This window comes from Tasmannia lanceolata, unplaced genomic scaffold, assembly GCF_043159265.1.
Source record: "Tasmannia lanceolata isolate RefF3 unplaced genomic scaffold, GAP_Taslan_0.1 ptg000037l, whole genome shotgun sequence".
Lineage (NCBI taxonomy): Eukaryota > Viridiplantae > Streptophyta > Magnoliopsida > Canellales > Winteraceae > Tasmannia > Tasmannia lanceolata.
In genome coordinates, this window is record NW_027518714.1 from 26,217,132 (window position 1) to 26,237,934 (window position 20,803).

The following is a 20,803-nucleotide window of genomic DNA, read 5'->3' on the forward strand; positions in this document are numbered from 1 at the left end:
GTTTGGCCAAGGAGGGCGTTAGCCTCTCGGATGTCATTGTCCATTTTTCTGATAGGAGAGAGGAGGGGGTGGTTTCAATAGATTGATGTAATTTCGATAAATGGATGCATGTATTTCACCGGGACATCTTGTCCCAAGTGTTTTTTACACCCTTTATTGAAATAAAATTGTTATCGTTTAAAAAAAAATAAAAAATTGGATGGGTCCTAATCAACTCAAAGAGGAATTTGATGAGTTGGTCGAATCGAAGGTTCTAGATGAACAATCACAACTAGATTTGGTCGAAGAGTTGGACGAGTTGGTCGAATCGACGGTTCTAAATGAATAACCATGGTTTGATGACTACAATGATGATGAGGGTGACATGATTACTTGGAATGATCGTGGCGAGACGTTGGTTACTCGGCGTACTACGAATAATCTTATCCTCGATAGTGGAAAGTTGCGAGGATGTGGTGACACAAGAGATGGCTATTGTGTGCTATGAAAACATGAACGAAGAACCAAAGGAAATTGGATCTGAGGGCATGAAGGTCGAAGTGGAGGGTAAATGGCGAAATACTAATTTGATTTCTTCATCAATTTTTTTCGATCCATTTTTATTAGATCATACATTGAAGCCTACTTTGGATAAAAAAAGATTATCTTTTCGATTATGTAGAAGAGTTTGACGCTCTAGAGTTTAGATGATTATCGTTCTTAGATACTTCAAAATTCGAGGACGAGTTTTCCTGAATCTTGGAAAAATGATGGCGTTGAAAATGAGTAAGAACGTGCACTCTTCAAAAATTCAAATCCGAGGATGGATTTTCTCCAACCCGGGGAGTATGATGCAGACTCATCCTATAAGATGGGCATGCTGAAAAGTAAGCAGCAGAGAGATGTTTGGATACCCACGTATCTTAGAGATTATGTTTAGTAACTGCCTTTTCTTTTCTTTAGTTAGCTACATATTAGTATTAAGAGATTATAGGATATCTTTTAGGTGGCTTATTTTATCTATTCCTATATTTTAGTATTTTGGAGTCTTTCCTTCATTGGATTTTAGAATGTATAAAAAGAAGTATGTGACGTTAGATTAGGGATGTTTTTTCTGAGATTACAAGATTTTATGTAAAGAGGCCGTGAGCCTCCTCCTCTCTCTTTTATGTTATGGTTTTGTAAAAACCACATATCAAAGGTGAGAAAATTCTATTTGGTTATTGGCTTTGCTATTTTCTTCTTCCGCTCGCACTAATTTTTAGTGCGAGTGGAGAAAGAAAATTGGCAAGAATGAATAAAATCCAATAAACTTCAAAGTTCGGTTCTGTCTTGTAAAACCGTAAGAAGAAGAAAAGGCAAGTCTCCAAAATCTTATTCTCCAAAAATTAATTCCCCAATACAAAATTCACGTATGCTTTTATACCCACCCAAAAGAAGAGTCCTAGAAAAACTATATTACTAAATATAAAATATCTAAAAAGTTACCTGTTTAATCTTCTAATCTAACAAAAGTTCCCAATGCTTTGTAAACACCTAAAAAGTAAGTATCCTACTTGCTAACTCAAGATGGCAGTTAAGAGGAAATATAATCTGTCATATATGCAGATTGCCGAATAACTCTCTTGAGAGATATTTGGGATATGAATAGATGATTAGATGCTGCATCATGTGGTAACCCTGGTATGCCCTAGAGGACGGTGAAATTCCCTTGGGGCAGATCTCTGTAACCCGGTGTACCTCCGAGGACGGTGAAATTCCACGGAGAAGATCTCGTAGTTCCGACATTGCCGTTGCGTGGAGGGGCAAGATTATCCACATTGCTTCCGTGTGTTCTACTCGGGTCCCTACAGAAGCTAAGTTCTTCTCGTTTTCCAAATTTAGGAGAAGCTCGCTCCCAGACGCTTCCTATGTGTTTCCTCTTAATCAAGAGAATGCTTTTTATTCAGGTGATTATTTCTTCCTAAAAGAATATTTTCTCCTTTTGATAATGCTGAAGGATCTTATTGGAAAAAAAGACTGCATTTAAAACATGAAAACTCATCTTAAGTTTCAAATGAAAACTGTGGATCTTTTTCCAAAAACTGAAAACTCAACATTAGATAAACATGTGGAACTGTAAGTTCCTAAAACTAGTAATTCTATTTAGTCACGAAGTCATCTTTTCTACTTGTAATCATCACCTATATTAACCCTTCTTCCCTAACCAACTTCATGTTGACTTTCAATGACGCTTTCTACACATTTTCTCTCTATTTTCTTTAAGACTTTTTCCCTTCCCGCATTTTCCATTTTTTAAACCCCTCGCTTCTCGATTTCGCTTCCTGCATCGCTCCTGTTAAAGTATAAAAGATTAAATAACACCTTCTCCAACAGCTTAAGCTTTTGGAGTAACTGGTTCTTTCACATGGTCTCAGAGCCAAAGGTCCCGAGTTCAAACCTCCTTGATGGCAAAAATCGACATGCAATGGCCAAACCCAAAAGAGGGACCACACGTGCCACGTGTAGGCCAACCCTAAAAAGAGGAGCCACACATGAGGGGGAGTGTTTAAGTAAAAAAGATTAAATAACGGCTTCTCCAATAGCTTAAGCTTTTGGAGTAACTGGTTGTTTCACAGCTTCTAGCACTCGCTTCCCACTTTGGCAACTATGGAATAAAGTCTTTCTTTTCCGATCTTGACTCGTCCAACTCACATCTTTTTTGTGAAAATTGGTATATTTGATCCTGACTTACAATTCTCTTGGTATAAAATCTGAGTTTGGAGTTGCTTGAATCCAGCCAAACTAAATTGACTTGCAACCAAGTTCTGAGTCAGTCAATGAGTTCTAAAACGTAACTTGTTACTATCAGCTGGAAAATGATTTTGATGGTTTTTGCATACAAAGAAGATAAACTTTCTAATTGATATCCATTTCATCTGAGACAGTGAATCCTCCGGCTAAATGGACAAAAGTCCTCGAAGGTATTCGGCAAATGAGGTCTCCTGAAGATGCTTCTGTAGACTCTATGGGATTATTTGAGAAAGCTGGAAGCTTTCTTCCACCGAAGGTAATATAACAGCCTCTCATTTGGTGGTAGATATGTATTCATAGATAATGCAAGTAGTTGTCATTTTAATCAATTCTTCCTTAGGGTTTGTGAAAAGTCAGGTGTTCCAAACATGAGATAAGTTGGGAACTTATGTTCTATATCTTTTATGAATGTTTACTATATTATGATTAAAAATGAATGTTTTCTCTATTGTAACATCTTGCAGTGCTTCATAGAAATGCAATTTAACTATATATAATACACAGCCTAATATTTTAGCTGTCATAAGCATAAGAAATAGATCAGTTTTTTCAACAAAATCATATTGCATTATCTTTCTTTGGATATTTTCAAAATAAAGATGTGATGCCATAATTCTTCACTTTATAGTTTTTCATCTAGAGATTTCCCATGAGTTCCAAATTACAAATGCTTAGTAGTGAGTGCATAGTCCTTTATCCTTATATATCAGGAAAGAAGATTTGCAATTTTGGTGGGTTCACTCCTATCAAGCCAAACCAAAGAGGGAGTTACGCATGGCGAGTTCTAAAACCATGTCATTTTTGCTGTCTTACTACATAGTATTCGTGGAAAACATAGATGTTTTCCATTTCTTTTGTAGTTACAAAGTTGATTTGGTTAATTCAATTAGGATTGCAGGAGCAGTGCAGCGGCTCTTTCAGGATGGTTTATTGGTTGCCAATGCCATTGTTAATGCTGACGAAGCAAAAATCAAGAGCTTGATCTACCCGGTATGTATCTTACGAGGTAACTCTTAAAAAGTCCAACTGTGCTTACATTCTTTGCATCATTTGGATGCTGTTGATAATCACGGACATGGTTTTAAATTTCGGCCGAAAACTGAAATTTCACTTCCGAAATTTCAGATTTTGGCAGGGACCGAAATTTAAAACCAAAACAGAAATTTAAGCTTACATTCTTTGCATCATTTGGATGCTGATAATCACGGACATGGTTTTAAATTTCGGCCGAAAACTGAAATTTCACTTCCGAAATTTCAGATTTTGGCAGGGACCGAAATTTAAAACCAAAACAGAAATTTAAAAATTTCTGCTGAAATTATAAGATTTCCACCGAAATTTCAGCCGAAACCGAAATTCAATTTTCGGCTGAGGCCAAAACCAAAACCGAAACTGAATTTTCAAACCTTGATCACGGGGCAGCAATTAGATCCATGGCAGAACTGATTATGTAGCCCAATAGTTGATACTTATGTAACATGAGTATGGGTATGTGTTGATGTGAGATAGAGGAGGAAAACTAAACAAGCTGACTTGCGGTCTAGATATCCCCTGTTGGTGGAAGTCTCTTAGCTTCACTATATAAGATGACTTCATGATGACTGTATATCGTTGCTCTAAAAAGAGTCAAATCATAAAATTATAAGTGCACTATCAAACCAAATCAAAGTCATAAGTAGACTGGTTAGACTGAATGGAGTCATAAACCATGTCATTTGTTTTCTCATATTCTAAGTTCTAACACATCTCACTGTTGCAGTACCAGCATTTCATTATAGTATGAAAAGTATGAACTGTGAATTAAATGATCATCCAGCTTAGAACAGGCATTGGAGAGAAAACATCATTGATATGGTTCACATTTGATTCATTTCATAAGATAAAACTACAAAACTATTACCAATCAGGAAAACCTGCACTATTCCATTTCTTAGTGAATGTAGGATTCATGGTTTCGTATATGATTTTTTTTTTCAAGAATGATTGAAGTTGAATCTAAATAATTTTCAATGGGATTCAGATTCTCCTTGTCCATGTTTGGTTTGGGGGTGGCTCAGAGAGTAGTGAAAAAAGTAGGGTGTCATTACCAATATAGAGTGAAGAGAGAGAGAGAGAAAAGACAAAACCTATTCCACTATTCTTCTACCAATATTTTATCATTTTGGTAGAATTTGGTTGGAAGATGAGTAGGGAGTGTTAGAGATTTTCAAAATGGTATTGGAAAATTAAATGAATTTTCACAAGTTATTTTTAAAATAGAAAAACAATTTTCAAACAGGGCCGGTCGACCGGGGGCATTGTTGTAAATTCCGTTTCGTTTCGTCCGGAATGGACGAAACGAACCGGTTTCGTTACAATTCCGGAACGAACCGGTGGAAATTTCGTTCCATTCCGGACGAAATTTTCCGAAATCCGGAATAGACGAAATTCTCCATTCCGGCCGGAATCGTGCATAACGGCTAGTTTGACTGGATTTTGCAAATTTTACAACAATGCCCCTGGAACCTGGTGCGCACCACGCGTACCCGACACGTCCTGCTTCTTCCTGCTGCTTCTCTTTCCTCTCCTGTACTTCTCTCTACTTTCCTATACTCGGTATATTTACATGTAAAAAATGTCTTTACTATTTTATTGTCCATTTACTTAAGATTTACATGTAAATAACGGAATACCCCCCTTTTGGATTTATTAAAAATAGTTTCAACACCCAAATCTAAAAGGAAAAAAAGTCAACTCTTCAGTTCTAGTACAAAATTCAAAGAAAAATGGTCAGGTCAAAATTTTAACTTTCTTAACTTCCAAACGGTGGGGTATTTTTCAAATTTTAAAAATTCATAAAATTTATTTTGTCCTAACATTATTAAATCCCAAAAGTCCGGTAAAAAAAATCTCATAATTTGGCCTCTAAAAATTATTCATCTTATCAGGCACTGGTCAACACACTGGTGACAGACTTTTTTTCTAATGAATGATGTATTGATGCCTCATGTTATGAAATATGGAACTTAATCACTTATGAAATGAAGAGTAATATTAGAATTTTCAATTTTGGTGATGTTATTGTTATTTGATTGCTCTATAATTATTTTTTTTAATTTTTATAAATATATACTAAAATATTAAAATATATTATTATATTCGGCGTACCCGAACGTACCGCACCCGGTTTTTTTGGCAAATCACGTACCCACATACCCGTGTCGTGTCGTACCCGCACCCGTACCCGTGCTTCATAGCCTGGAACGGCTCTTTTTGGTTTTTTATGTTTTTCTATGTATCAGACTATCAGTTGGACTTGTGCAAGACTTTATGTGTTTAAGTAATAAATATGCCTTTTGGGACACATATTTTGGACTATTTATTAGTTTTTCATCTTTTTCTATTGATTTTTTATTTTTTTTGGATTTTTCTCATTTTTTTAATATATTATTTGTGTGAACGAAAAGTTTCGACCGAAATGACCGAAACGGAATTTACAACTAAGACCGGGGGTTCTCGGGCGACCGCGGATTGGTTACTGGAAATGTAAACGATTTCCAGAAAGGTATGGGCGGTCGACCGCGGCTCTTTGGATCGGGAAAAAAATAAAATGTCCAGAAGTATGTCGGCGGGCGATCGCGGATGTTCGAAAATCTATCCGTTGGGAGAAAATAGACATGGCTTTTCACTTCCGTTTTTCAAACTTCTTTCATATTTTTCGATTCGTCAATAGTCATAGATGATTTTCAAACACAAGGGACACTTTGTGGATGATCCAAAACACTTAAATCGCAAAGAGGTACGATCGAATGGTCATTATTCAAACCAAAACAAGAGATGTCTTGAAGGGATGTTTCTCTTAATGAATAGACATCAAATGCTCTATTAAAGGAGCATAAATCTGTCTTTCCAAACACACAGAAAAACAATTAGTGCTGTATTCTTTTTCTTCTCTTGCAATCTCCTACTTTGTTGTTTTCTCAAAGTTTAGTTTACCCAAAAACAATGCACTAAACACTGTTTTTAGCAGAAACAGTTTTAGTGATTTCTCCAAGGCTCGAAGTTCCTAAACAGGCGTTTTAGGTTTGATTTCACTTGTGCAAAGTGTCATCAAACATCTGTAGGATTTCCCTACAAAGATTCATTGTATCTTGGAGGCAATTCGCAGATCCCCTTTGCATACAATTGGTGGGGGCGAAATTTGTCTTAAGGAAATCGATTACTCGCCTTGAAGCAACTCTACAAAATTCTATCTTCTCAACGTTCCCACCAACAATCTTAAGACAAATTTTGTTGTTTTTGAGTGCTTCAATGGTGTTTTCGATTCGTCAAATGACTCAAGATTTTGTCAAACTTGAACGTTTTGACAAAGGGAATTTCAAGCGGTGGCAGAAGAAGTTGCACTTCATTCTCACTTCGCTCAAAGTGGTCCGTGTTGTCGCAACCCCAAAGCTGGTGGCAGTTGAAAATGAAACTCTAGTGCAGGCTCGTGCAAGGCTGAAATGAGAACAAGACGACTACATTTGCAAAGGACACATCCTCAACGCTATGTCAGATACTTTATTTGACATATATCAAGGAATGGAATCAACGGGCGAGATTTGGAATGCACTTGAAGCAAAATACATGACGAAAGATGCAAGTTGCAAGAAGTTTACTGTAAGTCGGTTTTTGAATTTCCGCATGGTAGGATGATAGGTCAGTCATTGATCAATTGCATGAAATTCAACATATAGTAAGTCAAATACATTTGCAAGGCATTCTTCTTGATGATTCTTTCATTGTTCCTTCGATAATTGACAAACTTCCACCAACTTTGAAAGACTTTAGAAAAAGTCTTAAGCACAAGAAAGAGGAAATGTCTCTTGAAGACTTGGCTCAATGCCTTAGGAATGAGGAAGAGTCAAGGATAAGAGATAACACAGAAGAGCATGAACCTCTATCCTCTAAAATCCATTTGGTGGAAAATGTTAAGGAATTGAACCAACAAGGGAAAGGCAATCGGAAGAGAAACAAGAATCCTGAAAAGAAGTTCAATAAGAACAAGAAAAGAAAAGGGGCTTGTTTCAATTGTGGCAAACCTGGCCATTACAAGAGTGAGTGTCGACTTCTTAAAGATAAGAAGTCGGGTGCACCAACAGACAAAGAAAAGTTTGTGGCCATGATTTCAGAGGCAAATGTCCTTGAAGATGTCAATGATTGGTGGATTGACTCGGGTGTGACGAGACATGTCTGCAAAGACAGGAATCTATTTTCATCTCATGAAATAGTTGAAGATGGAAGTGTGCTCTACATGAGCAATTCGTCGACAACAGAAGTCAAAGGAAGAGGAAAGGTGGAACTAGAATTCACATATGGAAAGTGTCACTCTAACTGATGTCTATCATGTACCAAAAGTAAGAAAGAATTTGGTGTCTGGAAGCATTCTTAACAAGAATGGCTTCAAACTTATGTTTGAATCTGACAAGTTTATTCTTTCTAAAGGGGGTACCTTTGTAGGGAAGGAATATATGTATGAAGGAATGTCTAAGTTGAATATTAATAAAGTGAATGTATTTGCTTATATTGTTGATTCTTCTTTATCATTATGGCATAGTCACTTAGGACATGTTAATACTAGGAAAATGGATGATATGGTTTAGTTAGAATTGATTCCTGAGTATCAACATGACTTAGTAGACAAATGCAAAATATGCATGCAAACTAAGATTATTACAAAGTCATTTCCTAAAGTGTATAGGAATAATAACTTGTTAGACCTAGTTCATAGTGACGTGTGTGATACACATAGTGTCCCCACTAGAAGAGGCAAAAAGTACTTTGTCACTTTCATTGATGGCTATTCAAAGTACTGTTATGTATCTCTTTAGTCACAAAAATGAGGTTTTAGAAAAGTTTAAGGTGTATAAAACTGAAGTTGAAAACTAATGTGGATCAAATATTAAGTGCTTAAGATCCGATAGGGGTAGTGAATATTACTTTCCTGATTTTTGTGAATCGGAAGGCATTATTCATGATACTACCGCCCCTTATACTCCACAACAAAATGGAGTAGCTGAAAGAAAAAATAGGACTTTAACTGAAATGGTTAATGCAATGCTTGTATATTCTGGTTTAAACAAGAGTTTTTGGGGTGAAGCCTTACTTACGGCTTGTCACATCTTGAATAGAGTTCCAAGTAAGAAGTCTAATATAACTCTTTATGAGTTTTGGAAGAAAAGAAAATCAAACTTAAGTTACCTTAAAGTTTAGGGTTGTAGGGCTATAGTTAAAGTTCCTAAGCCTAAGTTAAGAAAGTTAGGTGATAAGGGTATTGAATGTATTTTCTTAGGATATGCCATTCATAGTAAGGCCTATAGGTTTCTAGTGATAGTACCCAATGACTTTCTTGAGGTAAACACTATAGTTGAGTCAAGAGATGCTATTTTCTATGAAAATAGATTTACTTCTATTCTAAAGGAAGTTGAATCTAGTACTTCCATGGACCCCCCTCTAGAACTTCAAAAAGAAGTCGGAGAAACTAGTGAAATAAGAAGAAGTAAAAGAGATCGAATAGAAAAGAGTTTTGATCCAAATTTTGTTACCTATCTAGTAGAAAGAAGAAGAGAAAAACTCCATACTTCGATCATGTTAGACTTAAACATAGAAAGTGATCCTCAAACCTAAGTAGAAGCCATAAAGTCACAAGATGCTGCCTTTCGGAAGGAAGCAATTAATAACGAGATGGATTCTATCATGGGAAATAAGACGTGGATTGTGGTTGACCTACCACCAGGGTCAAAACCAATAAGTTATAAGGGGATTTTCAAGAAGAAGATGAGAATAGATGGATCAATAGAGAAGTTTAAGTCAAGACTAGTTGCAAAAGGGTTTAAACAAAAACCCGATATTGATTACTTTGACACTAATGCACCAGTTGCTAGGATTACTACCATTAGAGTCTTGATAGCTCTTGCTTCCATATACAAACTTCATATTCACCAAATGGATGTTAAAACTGCATTGTTGAATGGTGAATTGGTTCTTGAATGGTGAATTGGATGAAGAAGTATACCTGGAACAACCAAAAGGTTTCATATTATCAGGACAAGAGCATAAGGTTTGTAAACTAATCAAATCTTTGTATGGCCTTAAGTACGCCCCTAAGCAATGGCATGAAAGATTTGATAGTCTTAGTATCAAATGGCTATAGAATACATGAGTCAGATAAGTGTATTTATAGTAAATTTGAAGGTAATAAAGGTGTTATAATATGTTTATATGTTGATGACATGTTAATATTTAGTACAGATATTGAATATATTCAAAGTACTAAATCATTTTTGTCTCAAAACTTTGATATGAAAGACATGGGTTGTAATGACTGCGATTAACTTTTCTTTAATAACCCTAAGATTTAAGCTTTGGATCGATGGATCTAAATTTCAAGACTGAATTGTTAGAATTTTTAAACAAAATAATAAAAAGATTTGAAAAGTCAAAGATGCTTTTTCTTTTTTTGTTTAAAAAATTTTGGAGGGAAGATTCAAATTATGTTTCCCTCTCTTGTTTTAAAGCAAAAGACTTGCATATGTGGGGACTTGAACCCAAGACCTTGGTGAATGTGCTTGTGGTGTGTTTTCAAAACCAAAACCGTTTAATGGTAATTAAGAGAAAAACGTTTTTGTCTTTTAATGGTAATTAAGAGAGAAACGTTTGTCTTTTAATGGTAATTAAGAGAGAAACGTTTATGTCTTTTAATGGTAATTAAGAGAGAAACGTTTTTGTCTTTTAATGGTAATTAAGAGAGAAACGTTTTTGTCTTTTAATGGTGATTAAAAGAGAAACGTTTTTGTCTTTTAATGGTGATTAAGAGAGAAACGTTTTTTATCTTTTAATGGTGATTAAAAGAGAAACGTTTTAGTCTTTTAATGGTGATTAATTATCCTCCAACAGTCATATTCTCATCTATAAAAAGAAGAGAACAGCACCATTGGAGATATAGTTTTTACAGAAAACATCAAAGTTTCTGCTTGTCTTCTTCCTTTCCTCCGTTCTGATCTGAGCACAGTTCTACGGTGATTCTGGGTGGACCAGTCAGCGAGTGCACGTGGACTGGAGCCAACTTTGGCTGTTTTATCTTGGAGCGTCACACAAAGTTAAATTATTTCATCAATTCAAAACCCTTGTGTGCGTTGAGACTTTTCAACCCCTTATCAATTCTTTACATCTACTTAAAAGAACATGGATATGATTTTATCTTCAGGCTGAATCCCCTCACACTCTCACTTAGAGGCCGTCCCAATATATACATCCGAGGTCTTTACAAGGCAGGTGATACCTAACTTTGCTCGTATGGCTTTTAATTTATCCAACAAAGAATGGTGAAGTATTTGATTTATATTGATTCTAAGTTATTCTATAAATAAATGAAATTATGTCTTTTATATTATATGTTGAAATGGATTCTGAATTCTGATGAAAATATTCAGTTTAAATTGTATTTCTTGTTAATCATATGAAATAACGTGGGAGCCGTATGTACACTTAAGAAATACCCAAAGAAGAAATGGGAAAGGGTGATGGGAAGCCATTGAGCTATCCCCGTAAACAAAGGTATACAACTTGGGAGAACCGTGCAACTCCAAGTTGATGTCGGAATCCTACGGAGACCAAGAGTCCCTAGGCGGTATGATCTATCGTAATAAGTCCCCGCGGAATCGACCGTGTTGGCAAGGGCAACAAGCTAGTGGGAGCTGGAGTGCCCTGGGAATTAAATTAAATCGTTATAATGAGAACGTAACGAATTTGTAATTATTCTGGTTGTTAGTTAATTATTCTCGTTCAAGTAAGTTGTTCACTTTAAAAATGATCTTCTTATATTTAAATTTGCAAGTAGTTGTATTTCTTTAAAATGAATTCTCTTATTCTGGTTTAGAAAATCTCTATAAATTATCATGTTGGAAAAGTATTTGTTCAGTTTATTTGAATTGATAAATAAATATGGATCTTGATCTGTTGTTTAGATTGAACTATCATACCTGCCAGGTTACTATCACTCTGCTTGACGTTGTTTTCTCCCCAGGATTAGAGGATGCCCACGAGGGTGCGTTTGCGCACAAGGACGTTTAGGAGCATAGAGCGATGGGAGAAATAATTGAAATGACGATACCTTCGTCGACGTCTCGGTTTTATTTAAGAAATTTCTAGTTTGGATTTTATTTAGTAGAACATGTTATTGAAATGTCGATGTTATTGTAAGGAACATTTTAGTTATGGAATAAGAATGGCAGTTGTATAAGTTTCATAGATGGTTTGTTAAAAAAAATAAAAATACTATGGGTATTTTGGCAGGTTCGCTTGTAGCGATCCGGTCATGGAAATCGGGTCGTTACAGTTGTGGTATCAGAGCCCGGGTTTACGGAGAACCTGATGCTTGTGGGTTGAGTCGTTAATTTGGGTTAGATAGCTAATAGGTGACATATGATATGTCACACCTTTAAGTTAACCGAGAATTTGAACGAGATAGGAGAACTACTCTAAAAACTTTAGTAAGTAAACACACGATTAGAGACTTCATGGTACCTCGAAATTTTAGTTAAGAAATGAAGAGATTTCATTCTGACCCATAGTTTTCTCCTCATTCCATGTTATTTTATATTTATAGATGTATCAAAGGAGGAAGATAACTGGCAATGCTAATCAAGCTCCTGCACCTAACAACAATACTCAGAGCCCAACTCAGACTAAGAATCAAGATGGTCTGCAATTACTGGCTGAAATCCTCAAGACAAATCAAGAGGCTAATCAAGCTGCCCTTCAGGCTATTGCAGCCAGCCTTGGGACTCGTCAGGAGCCGAGACCCCGTGACAATGCTTCACAGGTGCACCGTCAGTTCCGAGATTGCTAACCATCCGAATTCAATGGGACAGGCGACCCCTTAACTGCAGACCATTGGCTTACAGAAATAGAAGGGATCTTTACTGTAATTGACTGCACCGACGTGCAAAGGATTCGTCTTGCTTCCTTCCTATTAAAGGGAGAGGCGGGTGTCTGGTGGCGGACTGTGGTTCAGAACTATCCCGCAGTCTTGTCGGGAACTTGGGGACAGTTCAAATTCCGTTTCAACGAGCAATTCTTTTCTACGCGCATCAGGGATCATTTGGCGGGACAATTCGCTGATCTAAAACAGGGAATCTTGTCTGTGGCTCAGTATGGAGCCAAATTTAGAGAACTTTCACGCTTTGCACCCGGCTACGCAGCCACTGAATCTGATAGAGTCCGAAAATTTATTAACAGCCTTCGCCCTTCCATCAGGGCGAGTATTATTAACCTTGGATCACGAACGTTGGCCGAGGCATGTGAGAAGGCAGAAGTGGCAGAAGACTGCGAAAAATCTATGCAAGTAGATAGATCTCAGTCGATTACTAGCAGAAGTCAGCAACCTCCACCCAAAAAGCCGAGAACGGATAGTGGTCCACCATCAAAGAACTTGTGCCCCCACTGTGGAAAGATCCACGCTGGGCAATGCTGGAGGACCATGACAGTATGTTTTAACTGCGGAGACCCTAATCACAGGAGGAGGGACTGTCCTAAGGCAGCAACTTATAATCAAAACCGCCCACCTCCGCCACAACAACAGCCAGCGCAGCAACACCAGGGAAGAGGAAATCAGTACCGTCCTCTGGCCCAAGATAAAAACGCACCGCCGGGAACTGAGAGGCGTTTCTTCGCCCTTGTCAACGACGACACTGAGGTACAGGATGGAGCGACTGAAGGTCAGAAATTTACTTATATGATTTCTTAAAATTATTACCCCTGTTACAATTTACAGCTATATTTAGTTGGAAATTTCGTTAAAAGCCTGGATTATGGGAAAAAGGGATCGTTGGGGGTAGAATGTCTACCTAAATTAGAAAGTTAGTAACGTTTACAAGGCAGTGCTTAATACATCGGAATTTTGGATCAGTAAGAGCGTATGATCTATGGAGCTAAGGAACTAAGAAGTAAGATGTTGATCAATATTGGAAGGAAGGGTTAAATCTTTTACGCCTAGGATCACCTGAAAAGGAAGATTTTGAGGATAACTCGAGGGAGTTAAAAGTTTAGGTGGATTGCACGAGGAATCGACTTTAATCATAATTAGGACTCGCAAAGTAAAAATGGATGATCATAAATCTGTCATGAATTGGGATGATAACTAACAATGTACCTAGAAGTATCATCGTACTATAAAGAAAACTTTGACGATTTAATTCTACATGATATGCTACAAAGAAAATTTGATGATTGCTTTCTACGTGTCTATAAAAATTTTGGATGATGATTTATGAGTATGTTATGAAAATTGAAGATGATGAGAACATAATACATTGAGATCTTATCAACAAAGATATTTTTAATTATGAAGATTTTCCTTAAGAATGGTGATATTTTAGATGGTATGTTGCAACCTCTGACAACCTTGTCATAAAATTTTGAAATTTCAGGATGGCACGTACAAAGTTGACAGCTAGAAAATGTATGTTGAAACCAAGACTATGGGATAGGCAGAGGGATCGTGAGCTAAAAGAAATTGCAAGGAGAGAAATGATTGCAGCAAATGAAATAGAACCTATTGAAATTTCCTCTGACTCCGAGGAAGAACCTGAAGAACAAGAACTGAAGAGGAGGATCCAGAAGAGGAACCTGAAGAAGAGGATTCAGAAGAGGAGGACCCGGAAGAGGATCCTGAGGAAGAACCTGTTACTATCAAACAAGAAAGCATCAACTTATCATCTTACTCAATCGGTGATCAGACACCCCCATATTCTGAAGACGAGGTCACCAGCAAACGCCGCAGATTGTCAGTCTTCGGTAATGTACTGGACGTATACGAGGATGACGATTACGACAGTGGCAGTAACTGAAAGGTAGATAATTAATTTTAATTACATCATAACTGATAGTTCAATATGTTGCTTGGAATAAGAAAGAGCGGAATTTCGGGGACGAAATTCAATTAAGGGGGGTAGATTGTAATGACTGCGATTAACTTTTCTTTAATAACCCTAAGATTTAGGCTTTGGATCGATGGATCTAAATTTCAAGACTGAATTGTTAGAATTTTTAAACAAAATAATAAAAAGATTTGAAAAGTCAAAGATGCTTTTTCTTTTTTTGTTTAAAAATTTTTGGAGGGAAGATTCAAATTATGTTTCCCTCTCTTGTTTTAAAGCAAAAGACTTGCATATGTGGGGACTTGAACCCAAGACCTTGGTGAATGTGCTTGTGGTGTGTTTTCAAAACCAAAACCGTTTTTTTTCTTTTAATGGTAATTAAGAGAAAAACGTTTTTGTCTTTTAATGGTAATTAAGAGAGAAACGTTTGTCTTTTAATGGTAATTAAGAGAGAAACGTTTATGTCTTTTAATGGTAATTAAGAGAGAAACGTTTTTGTCTTTTAATGGTAATTAAGAGAGAAACGTTTTTGTCTTTTAATGGTGATTAAAAGAGAAACGTTTTTGTCTTTTAATGGTGATTAAGAGAGAAACGTTTTTTATCTTTTAATGGTGATTAAAAGAGAAACGTTTTAGTCTTTTAATAGTGATTAATTATCCTCCAACAGTCATATTCTCATCTATAAAAAGAAGAGAACAGCACCATTGGAGATATAGTTTTTACAGAAAACATCAAAGTTTCTGCTTGTCTTCTTCCTTTCCTCCGTTCTGATCTGAGCACAGTTCTACGGTGATTCTGGGTGGACCAGTCAGCGAGTGCACGTGGACTGGAGCCAACTTTGGCTGTTTTATCTTGGAGCGTCACACAAAGTTAAATTATTTCATCAATTCAAAACCCTTGTGTGCGTTGAGACTTTTCAACCCCTTATCAATTCTTTACATCGACTTAAAAGAACATGGATATGATTTTATCTTCAGGCTGAATCCCCTCACACTCTCACTTAGAGGCCGTCCCAATATATACATCCGAGGTCTTTACAAGGCAGGTGATACCTAACTTTGCTCGTATGGCTTTTAATTTATCCAACAAAGAATGGTGAAGTATTTGATTTATATTGATTATAAGTTATTCTATAAATAAATGAAATTATGTCTTTTATATTATATGTTGAAATGGATTCTGAATTCTGATGAAAATATTCAGTTTAAATTGTATTCTTGTTAATCATATGAAATAACGTGGGAGCCGTATGTACACTTAAGAAATACCCAAAGAAGAAATGGGAAAGGGTGATGGGAAGCCATTGAGCTATCCCCGTAAACAAAGGTATACAACTTGGGAGAACCGTGCAACTCCAAGTTGATGTCGGAATCCTACGGAGACCAAGAGTCCCTAGGCGGTATGATCTATCGTAATAAGTCCCCGCGGAATCGACCGTGTTGGCAAGGGCAACAAGCTAGTGGGAGCTGGAGTGCCCTGGGAATTAAATTAAATCGTTATAATGAGAACGTAACGAATTTGTAATTATTCTGGTTGTTAGTTAATTATTCTCGTTCAAGTAAGTTGTTCACTTTAAAAATGATCTTCTTATATTTAAATTTGCAAGTAGTTGTATTTCTTTAAAATGAATTCTCTTATTCTGGTTTAGAAAATCTCTATAAATTATCATGTTGGAAAAGTATTTGTTCAGTTTATTTGAATTGATAAATAAATATGGATCTTGATCTGTTGTTTAGATTGAACTATCATACCTGCCAGGTTACTATCACTCTGCTTGACGTTGTTTTCTCCCCAGGATTAGAGGATGCCCACGAGGGTGCGTTTGCGCACAAGGACGTTTAGGAGCATAGAGCGATGGGAGAAATAATTGAAATGACGATACCTTCGTCGACGTCTCGGTTTTATTTAAGAAATTTCTAGTTTGGATTTTATTTAGTAGAACATGTTATTGAAATGTCGATGTTATTGTAAGGAACATTTTAGTTATGGAATAAGAATGGCAGTTGTATAAGTTTCATAGATGGTTTGTTAAAAAAAATAAAAATACTATGGGTATTTTGGCAGGTTCGCTTGTAGCGATCTGGTCATGGAAATCGGGTCGTTACATGGGTGAAGCAGATGTAATCTTGGGAATAAGAATCATAAGGAATGACAATAGTTTGATTCTAACCCAATCTGTTTACATAGAAAATGTGCTCAAAAGGTTTAACCATTTTGAGTGTTCACCTGTTTCAATACCTATTGATCATAGTAGGAGGGTATATCCTAATCATGGTAGGATCATTTCCCAACTAGGGTATGCTAGTGCCATTGGTAGTCTCATGTATGCTATGACATGTACTAGATCAGACATAGCATTTGCAGTAGGTAAACTTAGTAGGCTTGCAGTCGGTAAATTAGTAGGCTTACCAGTAGTCCTGGTTTTGCACATTGGAATTCAATATATAGAGTATTTAGATACTTATAGAGGACTATGGAATATGGTTTATGTTATAGTGGGTATCCAACAACGATAGAAGGATACATTGATGCTAGTTGGATAACTGAGCGTATAGACCATACATCAACCAGTGGGTGGTACCAAGCACTTTACCTTAGGATGAAAATAATGTATATTATAGTGCTTGCAACCACTCTATATGATGTACTTGGATTCATTAGCACTTTACCTTGAGATGAAAATAATGTATATTATAGTGCTTGCAATCACTCAATATGATGTGCTTGGATTCATTGAACTCAAGACTTGATGTTTATTCAAGTGTTGAGTCAAGGTTCCATCATTGGTGACTATTGGTTAATGGCTTTAACCCCATCCCTACTGATGTTTTACACATCAAATCTCTTGCAAGAGCTTTAGTTAAAGGATCAGCCAAATTTTGGCTTGATCTCACATAATCAATAGTTACAATACCATTGGTTAGTAACTCTCTTATAGTACCATGTCTAAGTCTTATATGTCTAGACTTACTATTATTAACATAATTATATTCTCTTAATAGTGTGGCCTGACTATCACAATAGACATAAGTCGATGGCATTGGTTTAGGCCATAACGGAATTTCCAATAATGAATTCCTAAGCCATTTTACTTCTTTACAACATGCAGCCAAGGCTATAAACTCTGCTTCCATAGTAGAAGTAGTTATGCATGTTTGTTTCTTAGAGACCCAGTGTGGGAGTGGTGCCGCTTCCTATGAGACTTGGCTAGTCTCTAGAGCGCTCGTGAAACTAAGATATAGACACAAGGCCAATACATGTGTCGACTCTTAGAAACTGCCTATAAAGACGAAATCTTATGTGTGAAGATGTGTCTGGTTAGCCTAGTAGAATAGCTAGTTCAAAGATACGTCTACTATGCAATTCTAGCTAATTTTGATGTGTTTTCACTAAGTAAAGGTTTAAATCGAGAGATATCTTCATTTATGCATAAGGTTTCCAATACCTGATGAGAAAGTTATTTTCATTTTGAAAATGGTGGGGGATTGTTAGAGATTCTCAAAATGGTATTGGAAAATTAAATGAATTTTCGCAAGTTATTTTTAAAAGAGAAAAACAATTTTCAAACAGGGCCGATTGACCGGGGGTTCTCGGGCGACCGTGGATTGGTTGCTGGAAATGTAAACGATTTCCAGAAAGGTGCTCTATGGATCGAGAAAAAAAATAAAATGTCCAGAAGCATGTCGACGGGCGACCGCGGTAACCCGGTCGACCGCGGATGTTCGAAAATCTATCCGTTGGAAGAAAATAGACATGGCTTTTCACTTTCGTTTTTCAAACTTCTTTCATGTCTTTTGCTTCCCAACAGTCATGGATGATTTTCAAACACAAGGGACACTTTGTGGATGATCCAAAACACTTAAATCGCAAAGAGTTGCGATCGAATGGTCATTATTCAAACCAATCTGTTAACTAACCAACTTCTCCAAAAGATTAACCTGTTGGAGAAAGGCGTTATTTTATCTTTTATACTTTTAACACTCCCCCGCACGTGTGGTCCACTTGGCAAACACGTGGCACTTGTGGTCCCACTTCGGGCTGACCATCGCATGTGGATTTTTGCTATCCGGAAGGTTTGAACTCGAGACCTTTGGCTCTGATACCATGCTAACTAACCAACTTCTCCAAAAGCTTAAGCTTTTGGAGAAAGGCGTTATTTTATCTTTTATACTTTTAACACAATCCAAGAGATGTCTTGAAGTGATGTTTCAATTAATGAATAGACATCAAATGCTCTATAAAAGGAGCATAAATCTGTCTTTTCACACAGAAAAACAGTTAGTGCTGTATTCTTTTTCTTCTCTTGCAATCTACTTCTTTGTTGTTTTCTCAAAGTTTAGTTTACACAAAAACAGTGCCCTAAACACTATTTTCTGCAGAAACAGTTTTAGTGATTTCTCTAAGGCTCGAAGTTCTTAAAGAGGCGTTTTGGGTTTGATTCCACTTGTGCAAAAGTGTCATCAAACATCTGTAGGATCTTTCTACAAAGCTTCATTGTATCTTGGAGGCAATTTGTGGATCTCCTTTGCACACAATTGGTGGGCGCAAAATTTGTCTTAAGGAAAGTGATTACGTGCCTTGAAGCAACTCTACAGAATTCTATCTTCTCAACATTCCCACCAACAGGGAGGACATTAGTGCCACCTGAGCACCACATCGGAAAAAGCAATAATGATGTCTGAAACATGTCGGGGAGTCAAGTAGAAATTTCATTGCAATTTTGGCAATCAAACAAGGAATCAGCATTCATTGGCATTTGAAATTCCAATGACTGCCGAGCATTTGTGCAACCAAACATTGTGTTTTCATTGAAGATATCAGTTTAACAACTTTGACACTATTCCATTTCTTAGTGAATGTAGGATTCATGGTTTAATACATAGTTACCAGGGTGGGAAACAAATTCGGGAAACGGAAACGGGAAACGCATGGGAAAAAATATAGGGGAAACGAGAAAATGATAGAAAATCGTATGAGAAATGTCTTAGGAACCGCATTAGAAGCGTTTCAGTGATAGAAACATTACACATGAAACACAAGGAAACACGAAATATGTGGTGTTGTTGATTTAAACACGAAAAACATTTCTCCAAATTTTTTTTTATCATGTTTATGAAACGTTTCTGAAACGCGTTTCCCACGTTTTATGGGAAACGAGTTTCCCACCCGCGAGAAACACGTTTTAGAGGAAACGGGTTTCCCACCTGCCCAAGGAGTTTCCGGCAACTATGGTTTAATATATGATTTTTTTAAAGAATGATTGATGTTGAATCTAAATAATTTCCAATGGGTTTCAGATTCTCTTTGTGTTTACATTATAGCTCGATATTAGTTTAACAACTCTGTTATTTTTCACAATTAGGTCGCATTTTACTCGAGAAAGGCAGGGTACTTGAAGAAAATTTCAGAGATCTGTCTGAAAAAGTATGAAGGGGACATACCAAGTTCTTTAGAGGAGTTACTCTTGCTTCCAGGAATTGGTCCCAAGATGGCTCACCTGGTATGATCAGTTTCATTCAGTTCCATACATTAAATTATTGGTCTCATTCCCTGAATTTTCTATATTGTGTTATGCCGTAGGTTATGAATGTTGGATGGAATAATGTTCAAGGGATATGTGTAGACACACACGTGCATCGTATTTGCAATCGTCTCGGGTGGGTATCCCGGGTAGGCACACAACAGGTATGCTTTTACATATATCATGTTACTAGCAAGGTTTGAAATTTCGGTTTCGGTTTCGGCCTCAGCTGAAAACGAAATTTCAGTGCAAATCTTATAATTTTATCCGAAAATTTTAAATTTCGGATTCGGTTTTAAATTTGGGTCCTGACTGAAATTTAAAACCATGGTTACTAGGCAACCCAAAATGGGTGACATTGCCAGGTCAGATGAAAATATTAGCATGCATGGGTAACAAAGTTCACATGTCTAATGATCCCATGTCCTCTTAAATAGTTTAACCATGTATTTAAACTTCTACCTTCTTGATATACAAGGAAGATATGATATCATTGTTTAATCCTCCCACTTTGCTAGAAAACATCGTCTCCGGAGGAAACGAGAGTATCTTTGCAGTCATGGCTTCCGAAGGAAGAGTGGGTCGCGATCAACCGATTATTGGTACAAATAAC

The 20,803-nt window shown here is 36.7% G+C and overlaps 1 protein-coding gene across 2 annotated transcripts in view; it reads left to right on the forward strand.

Annotated features, from left to right (window-relative positions):
* Positions 1–20,803, forward strand: part of LOC143861085 (endonuclease III homolog 1, chloroplastic-like) — a 40,739-nt gene that overhangs the window by 18,843 nt on the left and 1,093 nt on the right. Inside the window, exons 3-8 of one of the 2 annotated variants that reach the window (XM_077371979.1) lie at positions 2,907–3,028; positions 3,483–3,549; positions 3,671–3,762; positions 20,032–20,169; positions 20,250–20,354; positions 20,709–20,792. In XM_077371979.1, coding sequence (XP_077228094.1) covers positions 2,907–3,028; positions 3,483–3,549; positions 3,671–3,762; positions 20,032–20,169; positions 20,250–20,354; positions 20,709–20,792 — 608 coding nt within the window. The remainder of the gene's footprint in view (positions 1–2,906; positions 3,029–3,482; positions 3,550–3,670; positions 3,763–20,031; positions 20,170–20,249; positions 20,355–20,708; positions 20,793–20,803) is intronic. The other variant, XM_077371980.1, reaches the window with a different exon arrangement.